Genomic DNA, 18,328 nt, shown 5'->3' with positions numbered 1-18,328 from the left:
CAGATGGCCAATAGGCATATGAAAAAATGCTCAACATTGCCTGACCTGTGGTGGCGCAGTGGATAAAGTGTCAACCTGGAAACACTGAGGTTGCTGGTTCAAAACTCTGGGCTCACCTGGTCAAGGCACATATGGGAGTTAATGCTTTCTGCTCCTCCCCCCTTCTCTCTCTCTCTATCTCTCTCTCCCCTCTCTATAATGAATAAATAAAATATTTTTTTAATTATTTTTATTTATTCATTTTTTTAGAGGGGGGAGAGAGAGAGAGAGAGAAGGGGGGGAGGAGCAGGAAGCTTCAACTCCCATATGTGCCTTGACCAGGCAAGCCCAGGGTTTTGAACCAGCAACCTCAGCATTCCAGGTCGATGCTTTATCCACCGCGCCACCACAGGTCAGGCATAAATAAAATATTTTTTAAAAAATGCTCAACTATCACTAATCATTAGAGAAATGCAAATTAAAACCACAATGAGATATCACCTCACACCAGTCAGAATGGCACTCATTAACAAAACAACACAGAATAAGTGCTGGCGAGGATGTGGAGAAAAGGGAACCCTCCTGCACTGCTGGTGGGAATGCAGACTGGTGCAGCCACTGTGGAAAACAGTATGGAGATTCCTCAAAAAATTAAAAATCGAACTGCCTTTTGACCCAGCTATCCCACTTTTAGGAATATACCCTAAGAACACCATAGAACTGTTCCAAAAGGAGAAATGCACCCCCATGTTTATGGCAGCATTGTTCACAATAGCGAAGATCTGGAAACAGCTCAAGTGTCCGTCAGTGGATGAGTGGATTAAAAAGCTTTGGTACATATATACTATGGAATACTACTCAGCCATAAGAAATGATGACATTGGATCATTTACAACAACATGGATGGACCTTGATGACATTATACTAAGTGAAATAAGTAAATCAGAAAAAACTAAGAACTATTCAATATATGATTCCGTACATAGATGGGACATAAAAATGAGACTCAGAGACATGAACAAGAGTGTGGTGGTTATGGGGGGGGAGAAAAAAGGAGAGGGGGGAGGGGAGGGGCACAAAGAAAACCAGATAGAAGGTGACGAAAGACAATTTGACTTTGGGTAATGGGTATGCAACATAATCAAATGTCAAAATAACCTGGAGATGTTTTTTCTGAACATATGTACCCTGTGGGAAACATATTTATCAATGTTACCCCATTAAAATTAATTTTAAAAAAGCAATTAAAAAAGAGAGACCTTGGAAATAGAGCAGTTGAGTCCAGTAGGGTGGTGGGAGGGGGGAGAGGAGTTGGGGGGACTGAGTCTGGGGAGCACTTCTCCTAACCCAGTGACTGTATGCCTCAGGAGTGGGAGGGTGGAGGGTTGGGAAGCGGGTCTGGGAGTGGGGAAAGATTTAAAGGCATATCTTTTCTGAGAGGAGGGCAACATATAGGACCTAGAACAACAACAACAAAAACCAAAATAAAATATAACCAAAACCAACAACTACAAGAAGCAACTCTTGATTTCATCAGCCAAAGGGGGTAGACAGAAGTGGTTGTCCCTGGGGAGAAGTAAGCAGGGTTGAGAGGAAGCAAACAATTGTACAAATATGTGACTTTATGTCTTGATGAAAATAAATATTTTCAGAATAAAAACATTTTTGATTGTCTAATCACTATTCTGTACACCTGAAACCAATACGAAATAGTACTGGGGGAAAAGAAGAATAAAACCTTTGTTTAAGAAAGGAAAGAGGGTGGTATTGAGTAAAGTAGAACCTGCAGTTGCAGAAGGTGAGAGGTCTGCCTGCCAGTCCCGGGGTCCTGCTGGCTCAGGGGTTCAGTCTGCCCGTGGCTGGTGGCAGCTGCATGCCACCTAGGTGGGTAGGCCACCCAGACTGCCTGGGTTCATCTTGGCTGTACCTTTTCCTAGTGGTGTGCAGGTTGTTTGACTGTTTTGCAGGCAGTTTTCCCCTCTGTGAGATGGGGCTGTCCGAATACCCACCCTGCATTGGATAAAGGGTATTAGGCTGTGTCAGCCTTCATATGATGCATGGAAAGCCTTCAGTAAATGCAGGAGATGTTAGGTGCGGAAGTGGGAGGGGTCTTGCCTGAGTCCCACAGGAGGCTGAGCTGGGCTCCCTGCCAATCATGAATGGCCCCCATTTAGAGTGCACAGAGTTAGCACCTGCTGTATGCCAAGCCCTGTGCCTGGTCTCCGCCCCCGGGAGCTGGGGTGAAGGGGCGCTGCACCCAGCGGAGTCGGTCCCGATGGGAACCCCGGTGTCTCCAAAATCCAGGCCAGATCCCCGCCCCTGCCCGGCCCACAGGGGCCCGGCCCTGCCCTGAGCCCTCCCTACGGGGCGGTCCCGGCTTAGGCGGGATGGGCCAGCGGCTACTTAAGGTCCGGTGACCCGAAGTCGGAGGCTGGCTGTCGCCTGGGTTTCTACCGACCTCTCCGCCATGGCTCCACAATGCTCCGCGCCCGCGATGCTGGGTGCGCTGGTCCTGGCGCTGTGCGCGCTGTCGCCACTGACCCATGCTGCCTCCGCACCCCGGGGGGCAGCCCAGGCACCGGCGACCCAGGGGCGGGTGAGTGCCCAGGGGCCCCGGGGCTCCCGGAGTAACTCTCTATTGTAAGTTCTTGCAGATACAGCGCTAGGAAAAGGGGAGTAATTCAGGTCTAGAATGGAAAAACTGTTTTGTTGCTTTGTAAGTATCTCTTGCTGCTTCCGGGGCTCCCGTGGATGTGGGTGGGAGCCTCGGGGACCTGGCTGTTTCCCTCCCTAGAGGCTAACCTCACCTTGGCCGGATTTCTTTTCCCTCTCCGCCTTCTGATTTCTTACCCATCCTCCCGCCTGATTTCTCCTTTTCCAGGTCTGGTGTCTCTCCTTCCCTCCCTCTGCCTGACTTCTCCCTTTCCCTCTTCTGATTTCTTCCACTTCGGATTCCTCTTTTTCATCTGATTTCTCTCCCCTCTCCCTCTTTCTTGTATGATCTCACCTCTGCCTACTTATTGTCATGATAATGGTTTAATCTCTCCTCTCTGATACCTCCTCTACTCTGTCTGGTTTCTCCTCTCTCCTGTTTCCCTTGTGTATTTCTCCACATCTCTGCCTGAGTTCCCTGTCTCTGGTTTCTCTGACCTGTCCCACCAGATCTGTCCTCCCGCCGGCCGGGTGACCTGTGCCTGCTGATTTCTGCCCTTTGGACCAAGGCTAACAGTCCCACTCCCCTCCGTCTGTAGCCCTCCTGCATGTCTGACAGCCTTTCCCCCATCCTTGACCACCTGGTCTCCCAACAGGCTCCTGCAGACCCTGGCTGCATCCTGTCCGCCTTTTCCAAGAAATGGAATTTGGGGGTGGGGTTCTGGGGGGCAGGAGGGAGGAGGCAGACAGCGCAGGAAGCCACTTGGGCCGTCATTTTGATCCCTCTTGGGGATATGATGGGGACATGAATGCGGAATGGGAAATCTTCCCACTTCCAAAGAGCAAAAGCAAACAGGTTGTGTGATGTTGGGCCAGCCTCCTCCCCTTTTGGGCCTCAGTTTTCCTATCTGCAGAATGGGGTTGGGTGATGAACTCTCTTAGGAGTCTGCCAGTTCTAAGAGCCATGGAGGATGCTGGAAGGAAACACATTGAGCTCCTGGGGACCCCCCCAGATTTACCATTTTCATTTGAGGGGGTCTTCCCATGGTCCCAGAGTTTGTGCTCTTAGAGCTTGGGGCAATTCCTGTCACACCATTTCCTAGCTGGGGGTCCTTGGCAGAGTCACTTCACCTCTCTGTGCCTCAGCTGTACCAATCAATTGGCAGTAAGAAGGGAAGAAAAGAGGTTGAGTCCCTTGTGCCCCCATCACCGGAAGGCTGAGTAGAACAGGCAGATGCTGACCAAGGACAGTGTTTGGAGCCTACACTCTGCCCTGTTCACTCACTCATGGAGACAGGTTGTGGAAGGGGTTAGACTTGCCTCAGGGGTGGGGAGTCAGGGCTCAAGTGAGATGCTCTTGGTGCTAGAAACCCCCCTCCCTCGTGCCCCGGGGTCTCTCTCCCTGCCGGGACCCCTGCCCCTGCTCAGGCGCCGCCCTGTCTCTTCCAGCCCAGCAGCATGGTGGTGGAGCACCCCGAGTTCCTCAAGGCGGGGAAGGAGCCTGGCCTGCAGATCTGGCGTGTGGAGAAGTTTGACCTGGTCCCCGTGCCCCCCAACCTTTACGGAGACTTCTTCACAGGCGACGCCTATGTCATCCTGAAGACGGTGCAGCTGAGGAACGGGAACCTGCAGTACGACCTCCACTACTGGCTGGGTGAGGCCAGACTCCACCTCCATAAAGCACAGCCTCTCGGGGTGCGGTCTCCAGGCAGCCCCCCTGGGAGCTAAGTGACTACGGAACATCACATATGTGCTAGGCCCTTGGCTAGGGATTACGTGCCCTCAGGTTCTAGAGCCGGTGTCCCCAAGGTCAGAGCCCAGCTCTGTCCTGTGGCAGGTCACTCAGAGCCTCTGTAAAGTGTCTGTGACTTTAGTAGTGCCCCCCTATCTCATAGGGGTGCTGTGAGGGTTAAACAGGTTAGCATGGCGCTCAGAACTGGGGGTGGCTTGTGGACCCATGACCCCTCCACCGCTTCCCTGGCCCAGTTCCAGCCATGTCCCAGTTTACCCTTCAGAGTCGAGAGCCTGGAGTCGCTGCCACAGCTCTACTGTGTGACTCAGTAAGTCCTCACTGAGCCTCAGTTTCCTAATCTGAATTGATGCTCCTAGGCCTGACTTCATGCTCAGTAGCGTTGAGTGAGTGTGGGAGAACAGAGAGGCAAGTGTAGGGGGATGTGTAGGAGCTGGGGACACTCTTAGCGACCATGGAGGCAGGCCCCCATCTACCCATGATACAGATGGACTAACTGAGGCTCACTGAAAGCAGGGGCTTGCCCAGCTTCTCCAGCCAGGGCAGCACAGTGCTGGGGGCTCCAGACTCGTCCTCCAGAGGAGGCTGGGAGAACTCTCTGGAAGCCAGGCTCACGCTGCTCTGACGTCCCCAGGCAATGAATGCAGCCAGGATGAGAGCGGGGCGGCCGCCATCTTCACCGTGCAGCTGGACGACTACCTGAACGGCCGGGCTGTGCAGCACCGCGAGGTCCAGGGCTTTGAGTCGGCCACCTTCCTCGGCTACTTCAAGTCCGGCCTCAAGTACAAGGTTGGTCCTGGGTAGCAGGGACAGATGCACCAGTGGCAGGACTCACTCAGGCCCACCCTCCTCTCAGCCTTCTGGGGTGATATGGGCAGATAGGTCAGAGCTCAGCCTTTGGAGTGGTCAGCCCTGGGTTTGAATCCTGGACCCTTCCTAGCTCTGTGACCTTGGACAATTCACACTCCCTCTCTGAGCCTCTGGTTCCTTATCTTAAAGTGGAGAGAAGAGAATTCCCCATCACTTTACAGTTGTCTTCCTAGCCCCAGCAGGAAGGGGTGGGCCGTGAGTGGAAACCCAGCCACTCACCTGTCCTGGCCTTGGGCCCAATCCTATTTTTGCACCCGTAGTCCTTGCGCCCTGCCAACAGAGGGTCCCAGATTGGGTATTTGAAACGGCACCCTTGATCACATTCCTCTTTCTATTCATTACAATCCCCCTTGAACTCGAACTCTGAAAAGTCCGAGCCCCCAGCCAGGTAGGGCTGAACAAAACAAGCCAGGAAGCCTGCAAAGCTGTCGCCTAATATGCTGTGTGACTCTGGCAAGCCACTTGGCCTCCCTGAGCCTCCCTTTCTTCTTCAGCTACGTGAGAGCCAGTTATACCTGCCCTTCAGGCCTGGGCAGAGGAGTTGGTGAACGGGTAGCTGGGAAATGCCTTCCATGGGGCTTGGCACCTTGGAAAGGTTCAGGAAAAACTGTAGTTTTGAAAAACTGGGCTTCCTTTTGGTCAGGATAGAATCACGAGCTTTGATAGCCAGATAGACCTTAATGTCAGAGTCGAAATCTCTTCAGAGATGAAGGGGGAAACTGAGGCACAGAGTGATTAAGCACTGGCCCAGGGCCACAGAGCAAGTCAGTCCGAGACCTAGGACCAGAACCCAGATCTCCTCACTTCCACCATTCTTTTCACTACACCGGCCAGCCTCTCAAGTCAAGTATGTGCCGCTAATGTGTTGTGTGACTTTATACAAGTCATTGTCTCTCTCTGGAACTCAGGGTCCTCTGTGTCAACAGGGTGATGACCCTGTGTACCCAGGTGAGGCATAGGGCTTTGGATGATGGGAAAGTGCTAGTGAGACTGAGATAGCAAAGGGCAGGGTGTGTCCTGGGAACAGAGCCCCAGCCCGTGGCTGGACAGAGCTGGGCTGGATTCTCTAGAGCTTGCTAGCGCCCCCTGTCTGCAGCTCCCCCAGTTCACCCATGCTCACAGCTCCTACTGAGCTGTCCAGGTAGCTCAGCCTTCTTCCTCCGCCCCATTCTGGGGCTATGATACCTAGAAGAAGAAGTGAGAAGGGTGGAACCCAGTCCCCTAACCTGGAGAAGTACCTGGCTTTTTTGCAGCTACTGGAGCAGGAAGTGGAAAGAGCACTTGACAAGGAGCCAGAGAGATTGAGGTTCCAGTCCCAAGGCCACCCCTCTCACTGTGAGGCTTAGGGCCAGCTGTGTGCCTCTGGGTGTGTGCTCTCACACATTCCCCATTTGGCATTCATTCATCAAACGTTTATTGGTTATGTAACAACAGTGCCTGCTTATTGTTGCTTCTGTAAGGACAAGTTCAACAACTTGCATAGCTGGTAAGTGATGGAGCTGGGATTCAAACCTAGGTGTGAGGGGCTAGCATGGAGCTGGTTTTGAGTGGACAGTTCAAGGTCCCCTGGTCTATGATCTTAGCTCAGATGAAGCCTAGGCATCTGCATGCCTCCCCCACTCTGGGGACTTTTCCAGGATGTTCTAGGGCCACTCTCTGAGGGAAGGGTTCCCAACCCAGGCCGAGATTGGGACTTTAGTCCTGAAAGGCCCAGGCTCCTGGTGCAAATGTGAGTTCCCAGGCCAGTCCTGTTTGCCACTTTCTGCAAGCCCGCCGGCTGCCCCCGCACTTGGCAAGCCCAGCCAAGGTTCTTGGCCGGGAGCCCTCATCAATTATAGATCCCCAAGGAGCAGAGCTTGTTATGCAAGACTTATTCCTGTGAAAGCCTGCACCTCAAACCCATTCTGCCCTCCAGTGTGAGAAGGGGCAGGGAGGGGACAGGACTACTAGAAGAGCTGCCACAGGGTCTGGCTCATCTTGTTCTGCAACCCCCAAGTCCTTTTAAAAGTCACTGCCTCCTTCTCTTCTTCTTTTTCTCCTCTTCCTCCTTTTCCTCCTTGACCCTCAGACAGGACCCTAGAGACCCCTCAGGGCTGGCTATTTGAAACCCTTTGTTCAAACAGAGTGTGGGTTGGCTGATTCTAGAAGCCCTTGACCCCAGGAGCACAATGGAAACACTCAGAGAATCACTTGAATCCTTCCCTTCCCATCCTCCTTCCCATTTCACAGATAAGGAACTCTGTGTTTAGAAGGTAGAAGGGACCAGCCCCAGCCACTACATTTTTCTTTGTTTTAGAAACAATTTCACATTTCAAAAAATGTAAATCTTTCCAGTTTTTCCTTTCTTCTGACTATAAGAGTGAGACCAGCTTATTGTAAAATGTCAAACATTATAGAAATACATGTTATCAAAAGTAAAAGTCCTCCCATGGTTCTACTTTTGGGGTTGCACACCAAATAATGGATTCTCTCTCTCTGTCTCTCTCTGAACATATAGACGTGTATATTCTTATAGATATAGAACGATCTAAAAATATCTGACTACTTTAATTTGCAAAGTGGCTTTTAAAACAATTTATCCTATTAAATTTTATTCAAATAATATGATGCCCGTTTTCACCCACCTAATGATTAGACCATACAAAGCAATAATCAATCCTAAAGATTATAGTATAAGTCGTAAAAATTTCAAAAAATTCCTGCCTCTTGCATTTGTAGATCCACTGTCTTTGAAGAACTTACTTTTGTTATTTTGTTAACTTGTCTCTTCAAGTCTAATTTTCTAGATCAGGAGAATTAGTTAATCAAGAAATGCATGCCACAATCATTAGAAATCCAGTATTCTTTTATTTTATAAGTTTATACACAGAGAATGTATTGGAACCAAGATTTATGAATAAAACAACCCTTTTAAAAAGCATTCCAGTTTTTGTTTTTTTTAATAACAGGCATGCTTGAACAAATACAATATTGTAGAATGTATGAAAAAGAGGTTAAGGGTCTTTCTCTTCCCCCATTTCCTTGTCTCTGAGGAATCCACGAAAATGGTCAAACTTTTCAGATCCACTGCCTCTTTAGCTGCAGTTAGATGAAGTCCCCAGGTCAGGGCTGCCCACAGACACTAGGAACTACTAGGCTGGCAGACTTGGAAGGGTGGGTCCCTGGAACAGTGAGCTTGGGTGTAAAACCCAGCACTGCCACCAAATAGCGAGGATCCTGGACACGGGGCTTAACTTCTTTGATCCTCAGTCTCCTTGCCTGTGAATGAGAGTCTTACCTGAGAGCTTGTGACACCACATTGCATGTCCATAAAGCAGGTGCCCCAGCCCTTAGTGAATAGCATCCTTGGCTATCATTACCAGGTGAGCACAGGGCATTTCATCTTTTCCTCCAGCCGCCCTTTCTCACCTGCTCCCCGGCAGGAGGGCTTTTGAAGCAGGGCATAAGGAAAAGCCCTTTGAACACCTTAGCAGCCTTGCTGAGCCCAAGGGGATGCTCTTGAAGGGCCTTATGCTGGTACCAAGAAAGGACACCTGGGGGCGCTTCACTTGCAACGAAAAAAGAACTCTGCTCGCAGAAATTAGGGGATATTTTATAGCTTCATATTCATTTTGAAATATCCCTAATTTTTGTGAGCAGTATACATTTCTTCTTGAAAGACATTGCTTGGGACAGGAGCTTGTTTCTGCCTCCTGTCCGAGGTGACCATAGTGACCTTTTGCCCCAAGAAAGCCTGATGTCAGGGAAGAACCTGTAGATTCAGTCACATCTGGGTTTTTGGTTTGTTTTTTTTTAACTTTTTTTACAAGGGCTCCGGACATTGTGAAAGTTTCCTTTGAAGTTACGTGGGAACCGAGAACAATGCCGTATGGACCCCTATCTGGGTAGCACAGAAAAGCCACCTGGGTTTGAATCCCAGCTTGGGCAAGTCCGTTCGCTTCTGGGCTCTACTTCCCTCACCTGTGAGGTGGGGATAACGACACCTGTCTCAGAGATGACACATGCAAATAGCCCAGCACAGGGGGCATTATCATTTCACAAACACTTCCATATTACTTACTGTGTGTAGACATAATAGGAGCCTGATTAAAACTAGCTCCCTTTGCCGCCTTGCCCTCGCGGAGTCTGTGGTGAGTCAGTCTTGGCTTCACTCTGTAAAGTGAGGCAGCGAAGAGGGGCCCGGATGGGCTGGCTGCCTTTCTGGCCTTCGTGGCAGGAAACCCTGTTCTTGGAGAATGTCTTGGGGATCAGGGTTCCTTTGAACATGCTTGGGGAATGGTGTTGAGACAGGAAAGTGGCCCCAGAGGTCTTTGTTAGTGAGGATGGGGTTCAAAGCAGTGGCAGCAAGGTGCCGCGGTACGGAATCTGCCGGGAGGCCTCTAGTCCTGTGCCGGAATTCTCTTCAGCTTAGCCCTATTCCTTTCCCCATGTCTGCTTCCTGGGCCCTCTCCCCTGGGCTGACGCTGTCCCCTTGTCCCAACAGAAAGGAGGCGTGGCATCAGGGTTCAAGCACGTGGTACCCAATGAGGTGGTGGTGCAGAGACTCTTCCAGGTCAAAGGGCGGCGTGTGGTCCGTGCCACTGAGGTGCCTGTGTCCTGGGAGAGCTTCAACAATGGCGACTGCTTCATCCTGGACCTGGGCAACGTGAGTCCTGCCCTGCCCTTTTCCGGGGGACACTGAGGTACTCCTGGCGGGGCCAGTCCTGACTCTGGGGAGGTAGACACACCCTTGTTAACACACACAGACGCAGACAGGAAAGCCACGGGCACAGCAGCCCCGTGCATGCACATGCTCTGTACATGAGTCAGACACACCTGCAAACAGTCAGGTACAGATGTGCCCGGCACTGAGACCCCCCACATGTGCAGACTCAGACCTGTCATGCTCATGGGCACAGGCCTCCTGCACAGTGTGCTCAGGCTCCAACTGACATATAGACTCCTTGACATCTTGTGTTCATATGCACATCTTGTGTACCTTTTTACATAAAGTCACCCACTTAAAAATGCATGGCAGGCATGTGCAAAAACTATTGACTCTTGCCCACCAGGCATGGACATGGCACCAAAACAAAAGCCTACACACGCAGACTTGGTGTGTTGTTCAGGGCCCCATCTATACATGTGTCAAATGTGCAGTTGCGGGCCCTGGCCGGTTGGCTCAGTGGTAGAGTGTCATCCTGGTGTGCAGGAGTCCTGGGTTCGATTCCTGGCCAGGGCACACAGGAGAAGCGCCCATCTGCTTCTCCACCCCTCCCCCTCTCCTTCCTCTGTCTCTCTCTTCCCCTCCCGCAGCCAAGGCTCCACTGGAGCAAAGTTTGCCAGGGCACTGAGGATGGCTCTGTGGCCTCTGCCTCAGGCGCTAGAATGGCTCTGGTTGCGGCAGAGCAACGCCCCAAGATGGGCAGAGCATCACCCCTTGGTGGGCATGCTGGGTGGATCCCGGTCGGGCGCATGCGGGAGTCTGACTGCCTCCCCGTTTCCAACTTTGGAAAAATACGAAAAAAAACCCACCCACACACACACACACACACACACACACACACACACACACAAAATGTGCAGTTGCGCATGCACACTCGAAAATGGCAATGTGTGTGGGTGTACTTACCCAGGCCCACCTTACAGATGTGTGATGCCTAGACCCATTCCTCCCAAATCCACGTGCCCCATACCTGCAGATGAATGTGGACAGACATTGCACACCATCCTCATGTATACGTGTGTCCATGCAAACATAGGTACATACTTATTTAGTGTAAGCTTTTTATTAAAGTATAATAGGCACCCAGGAGAGTGTGTGAATCCTGAGTGAACAGCTCTTTGGATTTCACAGACTAAACACACTGTGTAACCAACATCTGGACCAAGAAGCAGAACATCAGCAGCCCCCAGGATGCCCCTCCTATTCCCTTCCAGCCCTTCACCCCCAAGGACAACCGCCATCTTGAACTCCCAACAGCACAGAGCAGTGTTGCCTACTTCTGAAATTTGTATACATGGAACCATTCTTTTCCATGTTTGACTTCTGCTCATCATTCCACTTCTGAGATCCATCCATATAGTAGATTGATCATTCTCTTGCTCTGTAAGATTCAATTGGCTGCATACGCCACGATGTATGCGTATCTGTTATTGATGGGCACTGGGGCAATTTCTGGTTTGGGGCCATTACATGTGGTGCTACTCCAGTGTTCTTGTGCAGGTCTTTTGGTGGACATTGGGATGCACTTCTGTTGGGTATATTCCTAGGAGAAGGATGGCTGGCTCACAAGATAGCAAGAGACTGAGCTTTATTAACTATAGCCACATGGTTTTTCAAGTTGGTTGTACCAATTTCCGCTCCCACCGGCAGGCAGACATTTTTATACACATGCTCTGTGCAGTTGCACCTGTGAAAAACACATATCTTGAGCCATGCACTCACATACCCTGGTGCACTCAGATCACACTCGCTATTCTTGGTTGTGCGCATGTGCACACTCCACTGGCACTCACCTGCGCAAGCAGAGAGCAAGGCAAGCTTACACACACCCCACAGTCTCTTCCCGACCTTGTCACTGGGCAGGGCTTCTACGAAGGCTGGGGCACGGCCTTATACGGGGTCTGTGTCTTACAGGATATCTATCAGTGGTGCGGCTCCAACAGCAACCGATTTGAGAGGCTGAAGGCCACGCAGGTGTCCAAGGGCATCCGGGACAACGAGCGGAGTGGCCGGGCCCGCGTGCACGTGTCTGAGGAGGGCGCCGAGCCTGAGGCGATGATCCAGGTACTGACGGCAGCATCCCAGGAGTGTAGGGCGGAGGCCGAGCATGGAGACAGGATGCTCTTTACTTTCTTACATTTAGTAGGCAATTTTGAGTTGAATTTGCTTTTCTATCAAGCTGGAGCTCTTAGGAAGTAGGGGAGAGCGGCTGCCCCGACAGCCCAGACTCCGCTGAGCGGGGAGGGGGGGGGGGCTAGAATCCCCGAGCTGGTGTTTGCTGGGGTTGTGAGCCGCACCCTCCAGCTGGGAGGGCCAGGTCCTCCAGAGCAGCTGGGGAAGAGGGTCTCCGCCTCTCCCTCCCTCCCTCCCTCCCTCCCTCTCTCTCTCTCTCTCTCTCTCTCTCTCTCTCTCTCTGGCAAGCCTGGCGTGGGGCCAGGTCCGCAAAGTACCACTGAGACCCCGTGCCCTCTTCTCTTCTGACCATTCCTGATAGTTTACGGCCCATTCAGTCAACCGCAGGAGGCGATTGTCAGCCGCTCTGCTGTGTGAACAGACCAACAGAGGCAGAGTTCACCGGGAAAAGGAGGAGACCATGAGCTCTGCTCCGTGCCACTTAGTTCCTGCTTCTCTGGGGGGGGCTTCAGTTTAGGAAGAGAAAATGATTATGAGGAGGAGGAGCCTGGACGTGACTGTGGCCTGGGAGGGATGGTGGCTGGGGCTGTTGAGGCTGGAGGTAGCCAGGGCGGAGGGTCGTGAAAATAGGCTCTGAAGTCACGGGTTGAGATTCTGCTTGGCCACCGCGTAGCTGTGTGCATTAGTCACTCCGTCTCTCTGGACTTCTGTTTCCTCTTCCATGAAATGAGCGATAATTTGTGCCTCCGGGTGTGGGTGTGAGCATTAAACGGGGTCCCTTAAAGTGTGTTCAGTGGTGTAGTTACCGTTCTCAGAAGGCCTAGGAGGAAATGATAGAGTGAGTATCGGAAGGACTGTCCTGGAGGCAGGAGCTGGAGTTCTCCGGAACTCGTGGAGATGGATGGCGACAGGCCGATGTGCTGGAGCTCTGCACACACGAGGCGTGTGAAGAGATGCAGGATGTCTCCAGGGGGGTCTCCCCCTAGCTGGAGGGTCGTGTGGATGCCTGTGTGGTCCTTGCCTGCCTGGGGAGGTGCTTGGTCAGGAGCGCAGGCCCCTCCCTGCGGAAGGAGGCTGTTCGAGCTCACGGCCACCCTTTCTTCCATCTCTCCGTTTCTGCAGGTGCTGGGCACCAAGCCAGCTCTGCCCGAGGGAACCGAGGACACAGCCAAGGAGGACGCAGCCAACCGCAAGCTGGCCAAGCTCTACAAGGTGAGTCCCAGCTGCTCCTGCTCTGTCCCCTGGGTCAGGACAGCGAGGCGGGGGACTCGGCTTCTGCATGTCCCAGTGGACACCCATCTACATCCTTCACCTCCTGCACCTCGAGCAAGGGAAAACCGTCGACTGCAGACATGTCTGTGCCACATTCATCCGTGGGGTCCTCTTTCTGGGACTCAGTTTCCTAGTCTGTAAAGTGGGAAGAAGGTCAGTAAAGTCAACTTTGCAGGATTTCTGGGAGTCCACAGAGAAAAGTGACGGGAAAGTGTTTGAGGAATGTACTTGGGGAAACACTACAGAAATAGGTATGTGTTTGGCAAAGAGAAAGAAGGTTAGGGTCATTGACTTCATTTATAATTTCTTGTGATTTTTAAAACTGAGCTGAGACTGCTGCTCTGAGCTAAGGAACTCTGGCCTGGTGGCCTATCTCTGGGAGAGAGCCCCATGTGGCTGCGATGCCCATGCTGTGCCCTGGGCTTATTTGTGGTGAAATAACAGAATGGGGCACAGGTTCTCATTACCTCCAGAGAAAAACCGCATTAGTGATTTTTATGCCGATAAAGGAGTATGTGTTCCCTATAAAAATAAAATGAGCAAGACTCAAAAATATAAAGATACAATATACAAATTTTATAGAACTGAACACTTAAAACCTATATAATTTTATTAACCGATGTTACCCTAATAAATGTCATAAAAATTAAAATATATATCTATATCTATATCTATATGTATAAAGAAAATAAAAGTTTTACTGGTTTATGATAACCAACACTATTTTTTTAAATTGGCTTTATTGGGGTGGCATTGGTTAATAATATTACATAGGTACCAGTACTATTTTTAAAATATGTTTTTAATTACAAAAGTAACAGTACTCAATTAAAAATAAATCGGTCCCTCCTCCTCCCCTCTCCATAGGGTACCATGGTTACACGGTTACCATTTGATGAAAGAAAGTCCAGATTACATCTTTCTGCATCTAATTATATATTTTCCATTTCTACTTGATGTAAATGGATCCAAACTATTCATGCTGTTCTGTGGCTTTCTCCCCCCCCCCCCCCGCATGGTCAAGCATGTCTTCCTGTACTAGAGACCCACGGGGCCGTTTATAGCAGCCCTGTGGTCTTCTATTTTAGGAGCACAAGAATTTCAGCGTATCCCTAATGATGGACATTAGATGTTCCCATCTTTTCTAATTGCAAACACTCCCTCTGTGCACTTGTGCTACGTGTGGCATTAGAGCAACTTCCCAGACATGGTCACAGGCTGAATAGTGATTTGGTGACTGACTATCCTGGTTCTGGAGACAAAATGTCTAGGTTCGAGTCCCAGGGCCGGTACTTCTTAGGTGTGCAGGTTACATAATCTCTCTCTGCCTTGGTCTTCGTGCAAATAAAATGGGATGGTAGTAGATCTATCATAGGGGTGTGGCAAGGATTAAAGGAGTTCTAGACTTATATAAGTCATCAGTTATATAAATTGCTTCAACAGTGCTAGCATATTCTGAGTACTCAATAAGTATAGAACGCTCATTGTTTCAAGTTTTGATACATATTACTAAACTGCAGTCTGGAAGGACTCCCAAATTACCCTTCCCAGGGGGTTGAAAATAGCCGTTGACCCAGAACCTTGTCCACACTGGGTAGTGCCAGTCTTCTGAATGTTGACGAGTATGGTATAACCTTTTTTTTATTTTTATTAATTTTTATTTATTTTATTTATTCATTCATTTTTAGAGAGGAGAGGGAGAGACGGGGGGGGGGGGGAGCTGGAAGCATCAACTCCCATATGTGCCTTGACCAGGCAAACCCAGGGTTTCGAACCGGCGACCTCAGCATTTCCAGGTCAACGCTTTATCTACTGCGCCACCACAGGTCAGGCAACCTTTTTTTTAAAAAAAAAAAAAAAGGTAATGAGCCTGACCAGGCGGTGGCACAGTGGATAGAGCATCAAACTGGGATGTGGAAGGACTCAGGTTCAAGACCCTGAGGTCACCAGCTTGAGTGCGGGTTCATCTGGCTTGAGCAAAAAGCTCACCAGCTTGGACCCAAGGTCGCTGGCTTGAGCAAGAGGTTACTCGGTCTGCTGAAGGCCTGCGGTCAAGGCACATATGAGAAAGCAATCAATGAACAACTAAGGTGTCACAACGAAAAACTGATGATTGATGCTTCTCATCTCTCTCCATTCCTGTCTGTCTGTCCCTATCTATCCCTCTCTCTGTCCCTGTAAAAAAAAAAAAAAAAAAAAAGTTATGAACTTTTTTATTTTGGAATAGTTTTTAGGTTTACAGAAAATTGCAAAGCTAGTACAGAGGGTTCCCACATGCCCTTCACCCTGTATCTCCTTAACATCTTAGCATAAACAGCTACGTTTGTCAAAACTAAGAAATTAATGTTGGTTCTACACTGTTGCTAACTACAGACTCCGTTCAGATTTCCCCAGTTTCTCATTTCAGATTCCAATCCAAGCTACCACATTGCATTTCAGTCTTTTACCTTTATTTATTTTTTACTGACAAGACTGTCTTTCAGCCAGCTATACAATTCTCCTGCTGAGCCGCCCGCATTCCTGCATTTTATCCCCCACGCCCCACCCCGTGTTGTTTCCGGGTCACACCTGTGTGTAGGTCACAGGTGTGGTCGTGACAAAGCAGAAGAGGAGAAGGAACACCTGAGGGCACAAGTCCAGGTGTTACTCTGCCCTGTTTTGGGGGTAGGAGTTGGGATGTGGACCGACCCATGTGTTGGCTTGGGGAAGCCCTCTGGGCCGGCCAAGGTGGTGGCAGTCACTCACATTCTGGGCTCCCCCTTGTCCCCTCAGGTCTCCAATGGTGCAGGCACCATGTCAGTGTCGCTGGTGGCGGATGAGAACCCCTTCGCCCAGGGGGCCTTGCGGTCTGAGGACTGCTTCATCCTGGACCACGGGAAAGATGGGAAGATCTTCGTCTGGAAAGGTAACAGGGCCTGCGGAACGGTTCTAACTGGGCCTTGGAGGGGAGCCCCTGCGGCCGTGCAGGTGCTCAGCTCACAAGGGAGAGTGGAGTGTGTGTGCCAGGGACCCCGAGGCAGTGGCGGGCTCCTCGGTCGGAATCAGGAGGCAGCGAGGGCCCTGGCCTTGCAGATGACTCGCTGTGTGATCGCGGGGACTTTGCCTGCCTCCTTTGGCCTCAGACTTTCTATTTGGGAACCAGTGTTTTCCAAATGTGTTATAATACCAGTTCTTGGAGAGGTTAATTGGCATCATATAAAACATATGTAAAAAAGTATAGAGCTTTTTTCTGGTCAAATAAATTTATGGTCAACACTGGGTGCAACTGTGTTCGCAGGTTCGTTTACTGCAGGACTTGTGACACGCCTGTAACTTGCTGGTGTTGTGGGGGCTTTGGGGATCCACGGAACTCTCTGCGAACTGTCCTGGGTGCTGATTACGGGAGGCTCCTGAGAAACACTGGCCCCGATGATTCTGAGTGGATGCCCCCGCACTGGGTCAGATGCCCTGCGATGAGTCCAGTGGAAGTGGATCTGGGGGAGCGAGGCAGTGGGCGCTCAGAGAATGGCAGAGAGAGGGAGAGAGTCGAACACTGGGGACTGTTACCATCTGCACCTTCATATTATCATTATCTCGGCTCCTCGCCCTTGGTAATGAGAAGGCTGGGGATGGGGGGCTGGCCTTAGCCAGCCAGGAGCCGTCCAGGCACGGGGATGCTCTCAGGGTTGAGACAGACTTCAGACTGTGCAGTGGGAGGAGCCCCCCACCCCCACCATGGGAAGATGGCTTAGGGGAGAGAGGGGGTACAAGTGTGTGGTATGCAGTCTTCAGAGTCGGGGAGGCAGATACAGCTTTTCCCACGTGCTGAGTAGCTGTGGGCAAGTCACTTAACCCTGTGAATAGTGAGATATTTTACGCTCACTGACTCCCAGGAGTGAGTTTTTTTTTTTCAAAAAATGAAATTAGTTCCAGTTTCAGTTTTATTAACTTAAAATCATGTTTGTTTGATAATCAATTTATGGAAACAAGAAGAACATACATGTGCCTTTTTTTGTTTGTTTGTTTGTTTTGTTTTGTATTTTTCTGAAGTTGGAAACGGGGAGGCAGACAGACTCCCGCATGTGCCTGACCAGGATCCACCCGGCATGCCCACCAGGGGGCGATGCTCTGCCCATCTGGGGCGTTGCTGTGTTGCAACCAGAGGCATTCTAGCGCCTGAGGCAGAGGCCATAGAGCCATCCTCAGCACCCGGGCCAACTTTGCTCCAATGGAGCCTCGGCTGCGGGAGGGGAAGAGAGAGACAGAGAGAAAGGAGAGAGAGAGGAGTGAAGAAGCAGATGGGCGCTTCTCCTGTGTGCCCTGGCTGCATGTGCCTTTTTTTAATGTTGCCTTACATGTATGATCATACTCCGGATGGTCAGGAGGCACAAGGATGTACATGAATGTTTGTACTACTCACAGGGTTAACCTCTCTAAGACACTGGTTTCCTTATATGTAAATGGGGACAAGATAGTAATGATCTTTACCACACAGGATCATTGTGTGGATTAAGCGAAATGAAAATACCTATGTGTAGTCCTGAGCACAAAATTCATGCACAGTACCATATATTCCCCATGTATAAGACGCACCTTAATTTTAGGGCTGGAAATTTTAGGGGAAAATGTATTACATAAAGTTATTGAACTCAAATTTTATTCATTTATAAAATTCATACAACTCCTCATCACTGTCAAAACTCCCATCCATTATCTTGTCCTCATCTGTGTCTGATGACGAATCACTGTCTTCATATATTGCCTTGTCCTCAGTTCCATCTATGGCATTTGAAATGCCATGCTTTTTAAATGACTTGCCAACCACTGTCTAAGATGCACCCAGTATTTAGACTGCCAGTTTTTGGGGAAAAAGGTGCGTCTTGTACATGGGGAAATACGGTAAATTGTCCCGGATGGTGGCTGTGGTTGCTTACATCAGCTAGGACCCACAGCTGGACTGCAGGGGCTCTCAGAACGGTCAGCTCTGG

At 50.3% G+C, this 18,328-nt stretch overlaps 1 protein-coding gene across 2 annotated transcripts in view; it reads left to right on the top strand.

Annotated features, from left to right (window-relative positions):
- GSN (gelsolin) overlaps positions 1-18,328 on the top strand; it is a 60,385-nt gene that overhangs the window by 30,955 nt on the left and 11,102 nt on the right. Inside the window, exons 1-7 of one of the 2 annotated variants that reach the window (XM_066367279.1) lie at positions 2,411-2,575; positions 4,081-4,285; positions 5,016-5,170; positions 9,735-9,896; positions 11,871-12,020; positions 13,212-13,301; positions 16,134-16,266. In XM_066367279.1, coding sequence (XP_066223376.1) covers positions 2,447-2,575; positions 4,081-4,285; positions 5,016-5,170; positions 9,735-9,896; positions 11,871-12,020; positions 13,212-13,301; positions 16,134-16,266 — 1,024 coding nt within the window. In that variant the 5' untranslated portion in view covers positions 2,411-2,446. Of the gene's footprint in view, positions 1-2,410; positions 2,576-4,080; positions 4,286-5,015; positions 5,171-9,734; positions 9,897-11,870; positions 12,021-13,211; positions 13,302-16,133; positions 16,267-18,328 lie in introns of those variants that run through there. The other variant, XM_066367280.1, reaches the window with a different exon arrangement.

The sequence above is a fragment of the Saccopteryx leptura genome, chromosome 2, assembly GCF_036850995.1.
Source record: "Saccopteryx leptura isolate mSacLep1 chromosome 2, mSacLep1_pri_phased_curated, whole genome shotgun sequence".
NCBI lineage: Eukaryota > Metazoa > Chordata > Mammalia > Chiroptera > Emballonuridae > Saccopteryx > Saccopteryx leptura.
The sequence above is the reverse complement of the archived record's forward strand: the minus strand, read 5'-3'. Positions and strand labels throughout refer to the sequence as shown.